This window comes from Anarhichas minor, unplaced genomic scaffold, assembly GCF_050575085.1.
Source record: "Anarhichas minor isolate MPS153535 unplaced genomic scaffold, ASM5057508v1 ptg000030l, whole genome shotgun sequence".
In the NCBI taxonomy this organism is placed as follows: domain Eukaryota; kingdom Metazoa; phylum Chordata; class Actinopteri; order Perciformes; family Anarhichadidae; genus Anarhichas; species Anarhichas minor.
In genome coordinates, this window is record NW_027466476.1 from 9,388,247 (window position 1) to 9,400,734 (window position 12,488).

Consider the following 12,488-nt stretch of genomic DNA (forward strand, 5'->3'; position numbering starts at 1 on the left):
ACCCCTTATTTTATATTATACATTCTGTTTATTTTTTGTTCATCACAATAGACTTTATTCCTTTTAGACATCTGGTTAGATGCTGAACTGCATTTCGTTATCACATTATTTTCTCTCTGTGCAATGACAATAACGTTGAACGTAATCTATTTATATCTCAGGATAGAGGGGCGGCTCACCTAAATCATGATAAAAAAATGGAATTTATTATGTGGCGCTCAATGAAAAGTGACATTTGAAATTGATAAAACACACTGTCATCTATTTTCTTAGGGACTATTTCTTCAGTAGATCCAGTGAAGCATTTTTCAATTCTTTGAGCATCACCATTCAAAGTCAACATTGTCAAAAAGAGTTTTTCTACAACCACAGATAACTTTAATGACAACATTTTTACTTGTTTTGTTTTACGTCCAATGCCGATGTTTATAAAATTCTCACTTTCTACAGAATCTGCACATGGCAACTGCAATGTAGTTAATCTCAGGGAAAGGTTGTTGTTCATAAAAAGACTTTACACTTAATTGTAAATTGTTGATTACATTCTGATCCACCAACCTGACTTCCACAACCTCACTCAATGCTTCACTATGAAAGGTCACCCAACACACTGCCTTGGTGCCGATCGCTGGCTTTGGACGTAAATTATGGACTGCAGAATTGTCCAATATGGACATAATTCTTAGGGATACTGGGCTGTTAGAGTGGAGGCAGAAATCGCAGATACCCCAACACTGGGCAAATAAAACTAGAATCTCCATGGCTAGATAATACTTGGGACACCCACACTGTAAATTTAATTCCAAAAGCGCAGATATAATGGGATTCATAAGTCGTAACTCTTGCTGCAGAGATTTCACATTTCACATCCCATCCCTGGAATGAATACTAAAGTGTCCCCTCTGCTCTGTCTCTGCTCACAGCCCCTCCTCTGATGAGGAACTCTCCCCTCGGCCCAAGGGGAAGAAGAAGAAGAAGAAGAGAAAGTCTGAACGGAAGAGGAAAAGGAAAAGGTCAGTCCCCAAAAAACGAGATGACTCTGCAGCGAGGTGTATCGTCGGACGCCTTTGTCCTGTTTCCTGAAATGAATAAGCCGTGGGAGGTGTACAGGAGGAAGCTCGGCACTCTCTAGAGTTCATGTTTATTTGTTCTCCGGCTTCAGGTCGCCTTCCTACAGCCTGTCGCCACTGCGGAAGAAGAAAAAGAAGAAGAAGAAAAGCTCCAAGAAAAGCAAGCGGCATAGGTAGCTCTTGCTTACTACGACAATATTGGCAAAGTGGCATGACGTGTATTATTAGGTGATTAAAATCATGTTTTCTGTTTCTATTCCAGGTATACCTCCAAAAAGTCTAAACACAGGTATGTGTGCAGTACGATGATTGGAAGATGTTGTGCATCATTTTAGCATGCCTTGTGTCTTCACGTGTGTAATTTCTAAAGGTTAAAGTATTTAATTAAAAGAGCTAACTTTAACACCTGGGTACATGTCTGTCATAAATGAGGGGAACATTTAGCGCCTGCTTTCTGTAAGATATCCAACCTCAAAGCCAATTCCCTTCATGTGTCAGTAAGAAGTCATTGTGTGTGCAGCCTTTGTCTGTCTTAAAATGCCTCGCTCATCATTTTATTCTTTCATCCCACCAGCTCTTCAAGTTTCAAACACAAGAGGAAATATGAGCGCAAGCACAAAAAAAGGTCAGTCCGTGCTTGTTGCAGTAGAATCAATGTACTCTCTGTAAATCCAACACAACTCTTTTTTTTTGACCCCACGCCTCCACCTCCTCTTCCTCCCCCCCATGGTAAGCCCGTCCACCCTTTACAGAACACCGATCGCTGAGGAAGAAAGAGAGAGCATCCTTCAAAGTGCTCTCATGTAGGGGGCACGATGGCTGAATGCAGAAACGTGCAGGCTTTTATATTTCCGAGCAAAGCGCGGAAATAAAATCCTCGTGAAAGAGGAGAACAGATTGAAAGCTTGAGCTACAAACAGAGGGGAGGAAAAACAAAAAAGGGGGTGACGGAGGTTAAGAGAAACCAATTTCATGCTGTGATCACGCAACATGTTATAATTCGACTTTGGATGAGCGGCCCGTTGCTTGTAAGCACAGAGCCGAATTCAGTTGCTGCTTACTTCAACAGAAACCGCTGCTTTCCAGCTCACTTCAACTCGCTCCTCTCTGCTCTTTTGTGGTCTTCATGCCTTCGCTGTTCCTTTATCCTCTCGCCCTCTCTCTGACGGGCTCTGCTATTTTTCAAACACGGGTCATATACATATCAGAGAAAACACGATCCAAACATTTGGCAATGCCAACAAATTAACATGTGTGCTCTACAGGGCTGCAACTAAAGATCATTTACGTTTTTTGATGAATCTATCCATAGTATGAGTAGTCATAGATCCACTTGCTGGAGTCATAGATTAATTGGTTGAAGGATAATTCTAGTTTATAATTGGGTATATCTAGCTAGCTTTGTAGGAAGATAGCATCCCCAGACTTAATTACTCCTGCTCTGGTGGGCAATTGTTTCTCCGAACTGGGAAAAAACGTCAGTGAGCACAACCTCAGATCAGTTTGAACTGATTTGAAAGTTAATTGCTGAGGTCTGGAGCATGTTTGGTTCAGTTGCTAAAGTTAAAGTGCTTGTTTTGCCAGCAAAGGTTTAAGATTTGTGATTCAACGCTGGCTCACGTTTCAAATGTGCATTGAGCAATGTTGAGAGAGTCAAACCAATGAATCACACTTCCAAAGAGAGGAACATATTATTGTCTGTCATACCAGCTAGATCATCAGTGAAAATCACCTGGAAAAGATACAGAGTGGGAACCCTGAGAAACAATTATAGCCATGACCAAGAAAGCTGTAGGCTGAAGCCGAAGCTTAAAAATATGTGCAAGGGTATCGAAAAGATAGACGCAGCAAATACTTTACATTTGAGAAGCTGGGATTTGTACTTGGTAAATTACATAATTGATTAACTAATTATAAAAATAATACTTCCTGTCAATTGATTCATCATAGTGCTCTCAGCTCCTTATCCACTCGTGTCCTCTCTCCTCATCTCCTCCTTCAGTTCTCGGACTCACTCTCGGCGGAGGCGACGCTATCGGAGGTCAGAGTCGGACAGTTCATCTTACCAATCTCCCGCAGAGGACAGGTAGGATCCCGTCCCTCCCCCTCCTCACCCACCCCCTGTTTTTTACTCCCTCAGTTTATCTTATCAGCTCGAGGTGTCTGCCGAGTTCCTGGTCACACCACAGCGATGACTGATAAGGCAGAGGTGACTTCCTGATCTCAGGCACGACCGGCCCTTATCACAGCTTCACAGGAAGTGGCCCCATATTCACTCCACAGATCGATGCACTCAATTATCATAACCTATTGTAACATTTTTGAAAGTTGAAGGATTTTCACAGTTTTTTATGGATTATACTGAACGGGGTTGACAGCATGATGATCTCTCGTAGCTTCGACTGGTCTTAATTCATCCTTAGATAATCATTGATCGCCCCTGAATGCAAAATGTTGCATTTGGAGTGAGAATCCTTTAAGAGCTCAATTAGTGAACTCTGACTCATGTAGAGTTGTTCCAATACCAATACCAGTATCAAGAATGCCTCCGATACAGCCGAAAATACTGGATTGTGTATCGGGGAGTATACGCGAGTCTATGCAACGATCTGATATCATGTTATAATTTCATTTATCAGCTCAACACGAGTCACTCGCTGTCCGATTCGTACATCTGGCCTGATCAGTACTGCACATGTGCAAACTAGTTATTCACACCCGAGGTTGAAATCGGCAGGAGGAGAGCTAGTTAACGTTAGCTGTTAGCAGCCGGTGGGCAGCGCAGTCCTGCTTGGCAAAATAACGGAGCTAACAGCTAACGCCAACGGAGGTTGCATTGAGGTACATTATTCTCCATTTTCCAGTTTTTTACAACCAGGTGGCTGACAGAATTGTTTTTAGAGAGCCATAAAATGCTGATGGTTGCATTATTCTATACATTACATTGTGCAAACAACATTTACTTCATAATGATAACATGTCTGCTGTCACTTTAAGCAGAGGAATTCGCAATTGAAATCGAGATATATTGAGCTTTAAACTGCCCATTTATTCAGCTGAAAATCAGCTAATCAGCTAATCCTCCAAACATTTTAGTTATGTCAACACAACAGGTTACAATTTATTTTAAAGGTTCTCAAAACAAAACAAAATGAAAAAAATGTCACAGAGGTAAATCCGGATATTTCACTGTCATAAAATGTGCATGTGTGCTACTTTTTGTCCCACTCACTGAGGTGCAGTAAGAAGTAAGAAGCATTTATGTCACGAAAACTAAATCCATCCATTTTTCCTACAGACACCATCTGCATAAATCTGTGAGGCATCAGGCATTCGGAGGCCTGGCAGCTGTAGTAGAAGAATCCAACGGAGTGCTTGACCACACGGACATGAAATGGAGACCTGCAACCAAATCAGTGTGTAAAACGGCTCCAAAATATCGCTCCGTCCTCTCAACCGCTACCGTAAGTACACTTTAGGACTCTTAACGTTGCTGCCGCTGGTTCAGTTTGATTTCCCAGTTATGGTCATGTAGAACAGCTTATCGTCAGGCAATATAAAATGCCCACAGTGAGGCGGCTGGGTCTGGAACTTCTTTTTTTTCAGCTCATTAGTCAAATTACAATTACACATCCTGGTATTTGTTTCAATCCAAAGACAGTATTTTCTTTGAAAATGAATTGTCTTAACCCATTCAGCTGTTCTCTGAAGAATAGATATTTACAAAACCCAAAAACTATTCATGGCCTGACTCTGAGCTCCTTTTATGCATTCTTTATTTTCCAGTTATTTTGTTGATTCTTGATTTTCTGTTTTTAAAACCAACACCGTAGAAGACTCTCCATTACCATAACGACCATAATGAAACATTCACTATATTATAGCAATGTGAATATAGTGTTTTAAAAGCTAATTTTCCCTCCTGTTGAGAAACAAAGTGACACATTTAAATGAAGATGAACAATAAATATTTTATTTTCAAGAGCTATTTCTCACTAGATATTTATATTCCTTTATTAAAGGTGTGTTTGTTCCGTGATGTTGTTAATGAATATTCAATGCCAATATTTTTCCTTACTGTTCATTGCAACCGTGGTCAAGATTAGGAAAATAAAACACTTAGTAACAGCTTTATTTGTTTACCTTAAACATATTTCCATGTAAATGTAGATTTGTAGTTGACTGCTACAGGATGCGATAAAGCTTCTAGTTTAGTGTAAGATCTGTGTGTGGTTAGATCTGTGTGTGGTTAGATCTGTGTGTGGTTAGATCTGTGTGTGGTTAGATCTGTGTGTGGTTAGATCTGTGTGTGGTTAGATCTGTGTGTGGTTAGATCTGTGGCGTACTGCATAGTTCACCATTGCAGAACTGTAGCGCCACAGAGGAAGTGATGCACTTGTTCGCTGTCTGAGGCCGTGTCCCGCTGCTTCCTGTACCGTCCTCATTTAATAGCTGTTAGGGATAAACAATGATCCCTTAGAATGCCTTTTTATGATTTATAAACTTTTTTTTTTGCCACCTTAGACCCCCCAAAAAAAAAACCCTAACAGTAAAGCAGCTCAGAAAATCTTTGTAAATGCAAAAACAAAAATGTATTAACTTTCTTAGACTGAGTGTTAAATCAATGAAAAAGACTCAGAGACTCTTAGAATATGTTTTTTATATTGAAATATTTCTTTATTACTGTCTTTCAGGAGCCAGAAGTGGGGAAAAATAAATAAATATGTCCTTTTCACTTCCGCCCTTCTCCCCTCTAGTCATAGTTTTATGTTAAACTTCCAGCTGACGGTTTCAGTTGTTCAGATTGTGGATGTGACACCGCAGCTGAAATGAAACCAACAGAAAACAAACATCTTTAAACTGTAATTGACGGCTTCTAGCTGTTTATTGCAGGTTGATTCTGCTTTTCTTTTTCTTTTTTTTAAAGTGATGTTCTGCCAAAGAGCCTCATAAATACAGCAATGTCCTTAAACTCATTGTCTCATGCTTACTGGAGCATGCGATATATTTAATTTCTCTCCAGCAATCATTAAATTATGCTAATCGCACGGAGAAATGTTTTTAATCACACACCACAGGGTTTTAATTGAAATTCAATAAATGAATCCATATATTGAGTCATGCCTGGCATTCAGGAGGACTTCACAGTTAGTTGCTGAGGGGTGGCTTACTGGAGCACAATTATTCAGCGGTGTTTGCATTTATTTATGGGTTTTGGTTTGGTGATGCAGAATGATCTTTGCTTAATATTTCTTTCCCAAAAAAAGCAATCCATAAAGGGAAAGGTAGGTATAACCGTAAAGAAAAAACCTTCAAAAATATGAATAATTGACATGAATGTGGTTGATTATTAAACATGTCAACCTTTCTTGTATGAGTGATGAATTGGTGAATTTCTTTTGTGGTGGAAGCGTAAGAAACGTTGTGGCAACAGAAACTCACGAGAACCATTTGAAATGTTTATCTGAAGGCAGCCTTGTCAAAACATCTCCGGGTGACATTGAAGAATGTCCCTGATTAAAATTGTTTTTTTTTCTGTAAGTGAAATCTTTTACTTTTGGGTGCGATGCGAGTGGTAGAAGACGAACAAAGACTACATTTCCCTCAGGGTCGGTCTTCAGACTAGATGATGGGAAACCGTGAGGAGGACAGACTGGATAAACCTCTCGTAGTCAAGAAATAAAGAGAGATCATAATTTTACAAGATCATTGAACTATTAAGTAGAGTCAGTATCTGTGGACGTCTGCAGTAGAACAACTTCCTGGTTTCAGTGTGCAGTAGTTGTACTCGCATACAAGCACACTTTTAAAGTATTCCGGGACGTTTTTGCTCCTGAATAGCTCCAGAACAATGCACCATTAAGGAAAGAAAAAGGAACATGCCAATATAAATCTAACTGGCTCTGGGTTTGAAGAGAGGGTTACTGTCTTTTTCTTGCAATTTACGACTCTAATGATGCACTTATGTTGCCCGCTCTTCCCTTTTTCTTACACCTTACCTACTTAAGGAGGAAATCTTGATTGGTAAGTCGATGCTATCCGCAGATTTAGGGCTTATACTTGTAGGTCGGTGCAGGCAAATGATTTACTTCTTACAGGAGAAAGAGCACAGTCATCTGTCCCATTCTGAGGGCTTTCTTAGTTAGACTGATGGGATCTCTCTTTGTCTGCAATCCTTTTCATTTCTACATAATACCCATTTTGTGATGTTTGTTCGATGTTCTTTAAATGAGGCTTTTCAATGGGGCTATTGTTTACTCTTTTTCTCTTCACTCGAGTTAGAGCCGGTAGATCTTTCCACGCATAGTTTTTCTTTCTTCTCTGCTCTTTTGTTCTTCCTTTCATATAATTGTTTTAGTTTAGACCGACTTTATCTCAATTTGTTTCTTCTTGATTTCTTTGACTTAAGTTGAGTTCAGACTTTTTTGGGGCGGGGGTTAATGGCATGCTTTCAAATTTGCATGATGTCTTTATCTTTCAAAGTTTTTCTGTCTCGAGAAAAAAAAGCACAAAAAAAATCCTTCTCTGTGTTTTCAAGGGAATATGTGCCTATTGTACTAGAGTATTCACAGTGCATCAAAGCAGATAGCAGGGTTCATTTATCGACACACGTTTGGTTTTAAGCTGCAGCCTATTTGTCTGTTTGCAGATTATATCGTCAGAACCTGGAAGAGAGATTTTACACGGAAAAGGGTCTCAGCATTTATCCGGCCAGGCCGAAGTTCCGCACGATTACGATTCGGGGAATGACACATCTTCGCCGCCGTCAAGCAAAACTGGTGTTTGTCAGGCGAGTGTCACTGACAACAAGAGGAACCTCTGTAAACGTCTGGCCTCGCCAGAGAAGCTGAAGTTCACTGACAGAGGCAATGCCTCTGATTCAGGAAACTCTGTGACCAGCTACGCTTCCATGTGCAAACCTTATGTGGAGGACGGCTTGTCTGCAACCCTTTTCAGTGGAAACGGCAAGAGGTAATGTTGTGTTCATAATAAATAATCCATCTGAATGAATGCTTCCCAGGAATTGCAAGCTGTTTATCTTCTGTTTCCACGCTCTGTTTCATCTTTTGAAATATGAATCTGATAAGTGAGAACAAGGGAGAGCATTTCTTAAAAGCAGTGAAACGTGTTTTCGTTGCAGTGGGCAGATAACCTTGGGGTGTCGTGTGGAGGTTGTGAGATCTCCAAAGACTTCCAGCTGTTCCCAGAGGATGAGAAAGTCGTCTGGAAGGCGACTGAAAACGCGGTCATCCAGCAGCAGGAGCAGGAGCAGATCCTCGGGGAGCTCCAGATACTCTGGCCGCTACTCTCGAAGCCTGTCGTCCTGCAGGTGGGTTAACTACTTCTATTATATCACTAATATCCAAGCTAACATGGTGAACCATACATCTGCAGAACATCAGCTTGTTAGCATTGTCACATGTGAGCATGTTGCCATGTTAGCATTTAGCTACATACAGCTAAGTACAGCCTCACAGAGCCTACATGTCTGTAGTCTCGTAGATCTTGATTGAACAGCTTTACATGGAGGTACCTGCTACATGTGTTCGTGCATCGCAGTACAGAACACTCATGTGCTGCCACTAAATACATTAGAAAGACAAAAAGTATAGAATAAAAACAGCAGGCGTGTCGGGGTGTAATCGTAAAGTCCCCATTTCCAGTCGAGATAAGAGACAAAGTCATTCATTAACCAAAACACAAATGCCATCATGATATGTTTGCAAAAGGAAGTTGATGGAAAGATGCACTGTTTCATGTTTCATTTTGCAGAAATTTCAGGAACGTGCATAGAAATGTGTATGGAATTGTAACTACTGGTGCTTTGCTCGATTGCGGGGGATGATTGCGGTTTTTCTCGTTGCCAGCTCATACTCACGCTCACCGAGTTATTCAGCTGATCCGAGGCGACGAGGCAGCGTGGCCAGCCTGAGCTCCAGAGGAAGCTACTCCAGACACAGCGCTGACAGGTGAACTTAACGAAACGTTTTCACCTGCGTGACCACTCCCCATTACGAGTGTACGGGAGCAAATACACATTTACATTGTGAAATGTTCTCTTTGTTTTGTCCGCTTGTCAGACTACGAGACAGAAAGAGAACACATAGCTCCAGAGGGACAGATGTGAAGCATGCACATAAGGTTAGTGGGAAGAGACAAAGACGAAAATCCTACTCGCCTATGAAGAAACGGAGGAGAGACTCACCAAGCCATCTGGAAGCACGGCGAATCACAAGGTACAGCTTTTTCCCACCCGGGTTTTTTACTGCTACAATACACATTATTATGCCAAAAGGAAGCAAATATGTGCTGCTGGTCCCACCCTCAGCCCCCTCAGTGGGACAAGTCCCCAACCTGAAATCTCTCTCATCGTGTTGATGAGCTGCGTACCTTGAAATGGCATTTAGTCAAAAGGATGAGATAACCGTCAGCTCCGAAGCCACCACAGGTGCTAAAGGAACAGATGGTGGAACACAGGCGATCCGAAATATGAAAGAAAAAGTGTGATGTTCACTTTTTTTAACAGATCTTGTCTCCCACACAGTTAGCTTCACTTTTCTTTTGTTTCATGCTGCTCTTTGACAGCAGCAATTGAAATATGCACAATAAAACACTACACTAAGAGGCTAAAAACATCAGATTTGATGTAGTTATTGCTCCATTAATCTATATTATTTCAAAGCTGCACCGATCAATATTTGTATACTACTTATGGGTCAAACCCACAAAGAATTGTCACCCGACTCTGCAGTTCCCCTCGACTCTGCAGAGGGTTTCAGTGTGACGCTTGGCCAGTGGCCCTACGCTTCAAACGATGGCGCTCTAGGTAACCCTCTAGTGTCGCTTCTGAATGTGTCAAGGACGGCGTATTGATTAGTTTTAGCTCATTACATGCATATTGTCTTTTCTAAATATCCTCCAAACATAGGTTTACTTAGTTTTTAGGGTTACTTGCGCAACAAAACTACTTGTTTAGGTTTCGGCAACAGAAGTACTTGCTCAGGTTTAGGAAAAGATTGTGGTTTGAGTTAAAATAACTACATTCGTTACGTAAAACTACCATATTTGCCACCTTGCAAAGTCCTGTCATTTCTGTTTTGATGGAAATCTCTCTCTTTTGCTGCTAAATGCTCCACGATGTTCGACAGCTAGTCGCTAACTTTGTCTGTCTGCCTGTTTGGTGCTGAGCAGTGACTTTATTAGATGCGGCTTAAAGGTTTAGTCAAATTCACGCTGCAGCTTTAATGTCCTTACTGTCTGTCACTTTCACACCACTTACCGTTGTCGCTCTCCACAGTGCCAGGAAGCGACCCATCCCTTACTTCCGACCGAGCCCTTCCTCCAGCAGCCGCTCCACCAGCGTGTCGTCCTGGAGCAGCCTCTTCACCCGCAGCCGCAGCCGCAGCCCGCTCCACGGCATCAGCCGCAGCCGGAGCCGGAGCCGGAGCCGGAGCCACAGTTACTCCTCTTACCGGAGCTACAGCCGCAGCTCATCCTGGAACTCCATCTTTGGGACCCGCAGTCGCAGCCGGAGTCGCGGTCCGCTGCACAAACGCCACAAAACCAGGCATTAGGGTTTCCAGGAGCACGTTAAGGGACGGAGGTCTCGTGGCCGTGTTTCAGCGGTGGATGTCGGAGCAGCCGGACTGTGTGCGTCTCCGTGCTCCGCTTTTGAGTGGAAATGTCCCCCGCAGGGATTCGACCACGTCTTTCATTGAGGCGAGTCTTGTTCTCTCTGCCCACAGAGACCACTGGAGACTGAGTGTCTTTCTGTTTGTTTGTTTTGTTCTTGTACTGCATCCTCTTGCATCAGCACTCAAAATGGCCTGAGACTGTTCATCTCTTAGATATTTGCAATAGAAACTGCACATGAAACAGAAACAGTGTTCCTGTGTTTGGTCAGCTCACATCGCTGCTGCTTACTTTAAGTCCATTCACTTCCCATTAAGTTATTCTCTTAAATTAATGCTTGATATTTATTTTAAAATTGATAGTTCATTGAAATAATGCATAGTAAGGCCTGAAGGTACCAAGGTTGAAATGACGTAATTTGTGAGGGCAATAGACAGTATGTGTCGGCTAAAGCAAGAGCAGATGCACCAGTTTCACAAGACATCAGACGTTGACTGCATGTCAGGTCTGTTTGTTGTGGATTTTGCGTCAAGTAAGCATCGAGGTAACATTCGAGCCGTTGGATCCGAGTGTTTACAAATGGCTTCGGAGGGATCGTTGTCAGGAATAAAGAAAAGGTGTATTGCTCTGATCTCTGCGCTTCACGAGGTGCAGAACAAACCTGTTCCCTCTGAAAAATGAAACGGCGAGGGCGGCCTGACGGCGAGCAAACCGGCTGTCAGCTCAAATGTCAAGTTAATTTATCCTCTGATCAAGTGGGAAACAATTGAAATGTCAGTCCATGTAATACAACAGAGAGCGATCGAAGCGCTGCACAGGGACAAAATCTTCCCGGTGTCAGAGGAGGTATTTTGCTTGACAACTCGTAATGAATCTGTTTCGGGGAACAAAAAGGATACTTTAAAACGTTTTTTTAATTGTGCAGCACCATCCATATTTATTGTTTATTTAATATTTATTGGTTTGTTGTCCCTCTCAGTGGTGGTCAATCTTTCTATGCAACACTGTCAATTTAAAGCTATTATGACACTGCTGTATTTAATTTTTGGTTTGTTGTCAGATGTTCTTGGGGTTTTGCCACATTACTCACACGTAAACCTCAAAGTAGAGGCAGATGTTCAAAAACAAAAAGGTGTGACCTTTTGTTTTTGGGTGCTTGTTTTTTAAAGCAAAGGTTTGACATTTGAATATGTTAATTCGCTGTCTTGCCAAGAGAGTCAGATGAGACGATTGATGCCACTCTGATATATGTCTGTTAAATAGGAAGCTACAGACAGCAGCTAGGTTAGCTTAGCATAAAGACTGGAAACAAGCTGGCTTGGCTTTGTTAAAAGGTTAATCTGCCAGCACCTCTAAAGCTCACCAATTAGAAAATATCGTATGTGTTTAATCCGCACAAAACTGTGAGGAACTTTTAACTGGTTATGAAACAGTCTCAATGTGTTACTGATGCTTCTATATGACCTTCATAAGTAAATGAGAGCATCAGCGAGAAGATTTATTCAACTATTTCTATATAATTATTCCTGCGGGGGCCTCCAGCAGAGACCAGCTCACGGCAGTCAGACCCAGATCCGGCTTCGCTGCTGCCTTCGACCTGCAGTCAGAAGCTCCAGCGGGAGGAGGAGAGCTCAGTGTCCCACAGAAGCTTCTCCTCCTCCAGCCAGCAGCAGAGCTTCGCCTCTCTGCTCCTCCGGTCTCCCCTGGGAGCCAACACTGACACCACGCTGCTGGAGGCCCAGGCCGTATTGCTGGGCCCGCTGGAGGGAAAGGGGACATGGGAGA

General features: G+C 42.2%; 1 protein-coding gene across 1 annotated transcript in view; it reads left to right on the forward strand.

The window, feature by feature from the left end:
* Nucleotides 1–10,645, forward strand: part of srrm4 (serine/arginine repetitive matrix 4) — a 54,070-nt gene extending 43,425 nt beyond the window's left edge. Inside the window, exons 3-13 of the mRNA XM_076104295.1 lie at nucleotides 924–1,013; nucleotides 1,163–1,243; nucleotides 1,333–1,359; nucleotides 1,645–1,695; nucleotides 3,073–3,156; nucleotides 4,369–4,534; nucleotides 7,720–8,042; nucleotides 8,212–8,400; nucleotides 8,939–9,040; nucleotides 9,152–9,307; nucleotides 10,369–10,645. Coding sequence (XP_075960410.1) covers nucleotides 924–1,013; nucleotides 1,163–1,243; nucleotides 1,333–1,359; nucleotides 1,645–1,695; nucleotides 3,073–3,156; nucleotides 4,369–4,534; nucleotides 7,720–8,042; nucleotides 8,212–8,400; nucleotides 8,939–9,040; nucleotides 9,152–9,307; nucleotides 10,369–10,645 — 1,546 coding nt within the window. The remainder of the gene's footprint in view (nucleotides 1–923; nucleotides 1,014–1,162; nucleotides 1,244–1,332; nucleotides 1,360–1,644; nucleotides 1,696–3,072; nucleotides 3,157–4,368; nucleotides 4,535–7,719; nucleotides 8,043–8,211; nucleotides 8,401–8,938; nucleotides 9,041–9,151; nucleotides 9,308–10,368) is intronic.
* The last annotated feature ends 1,843 nt before the right edge of the window (nucleotides 10,646–12,488 follow it).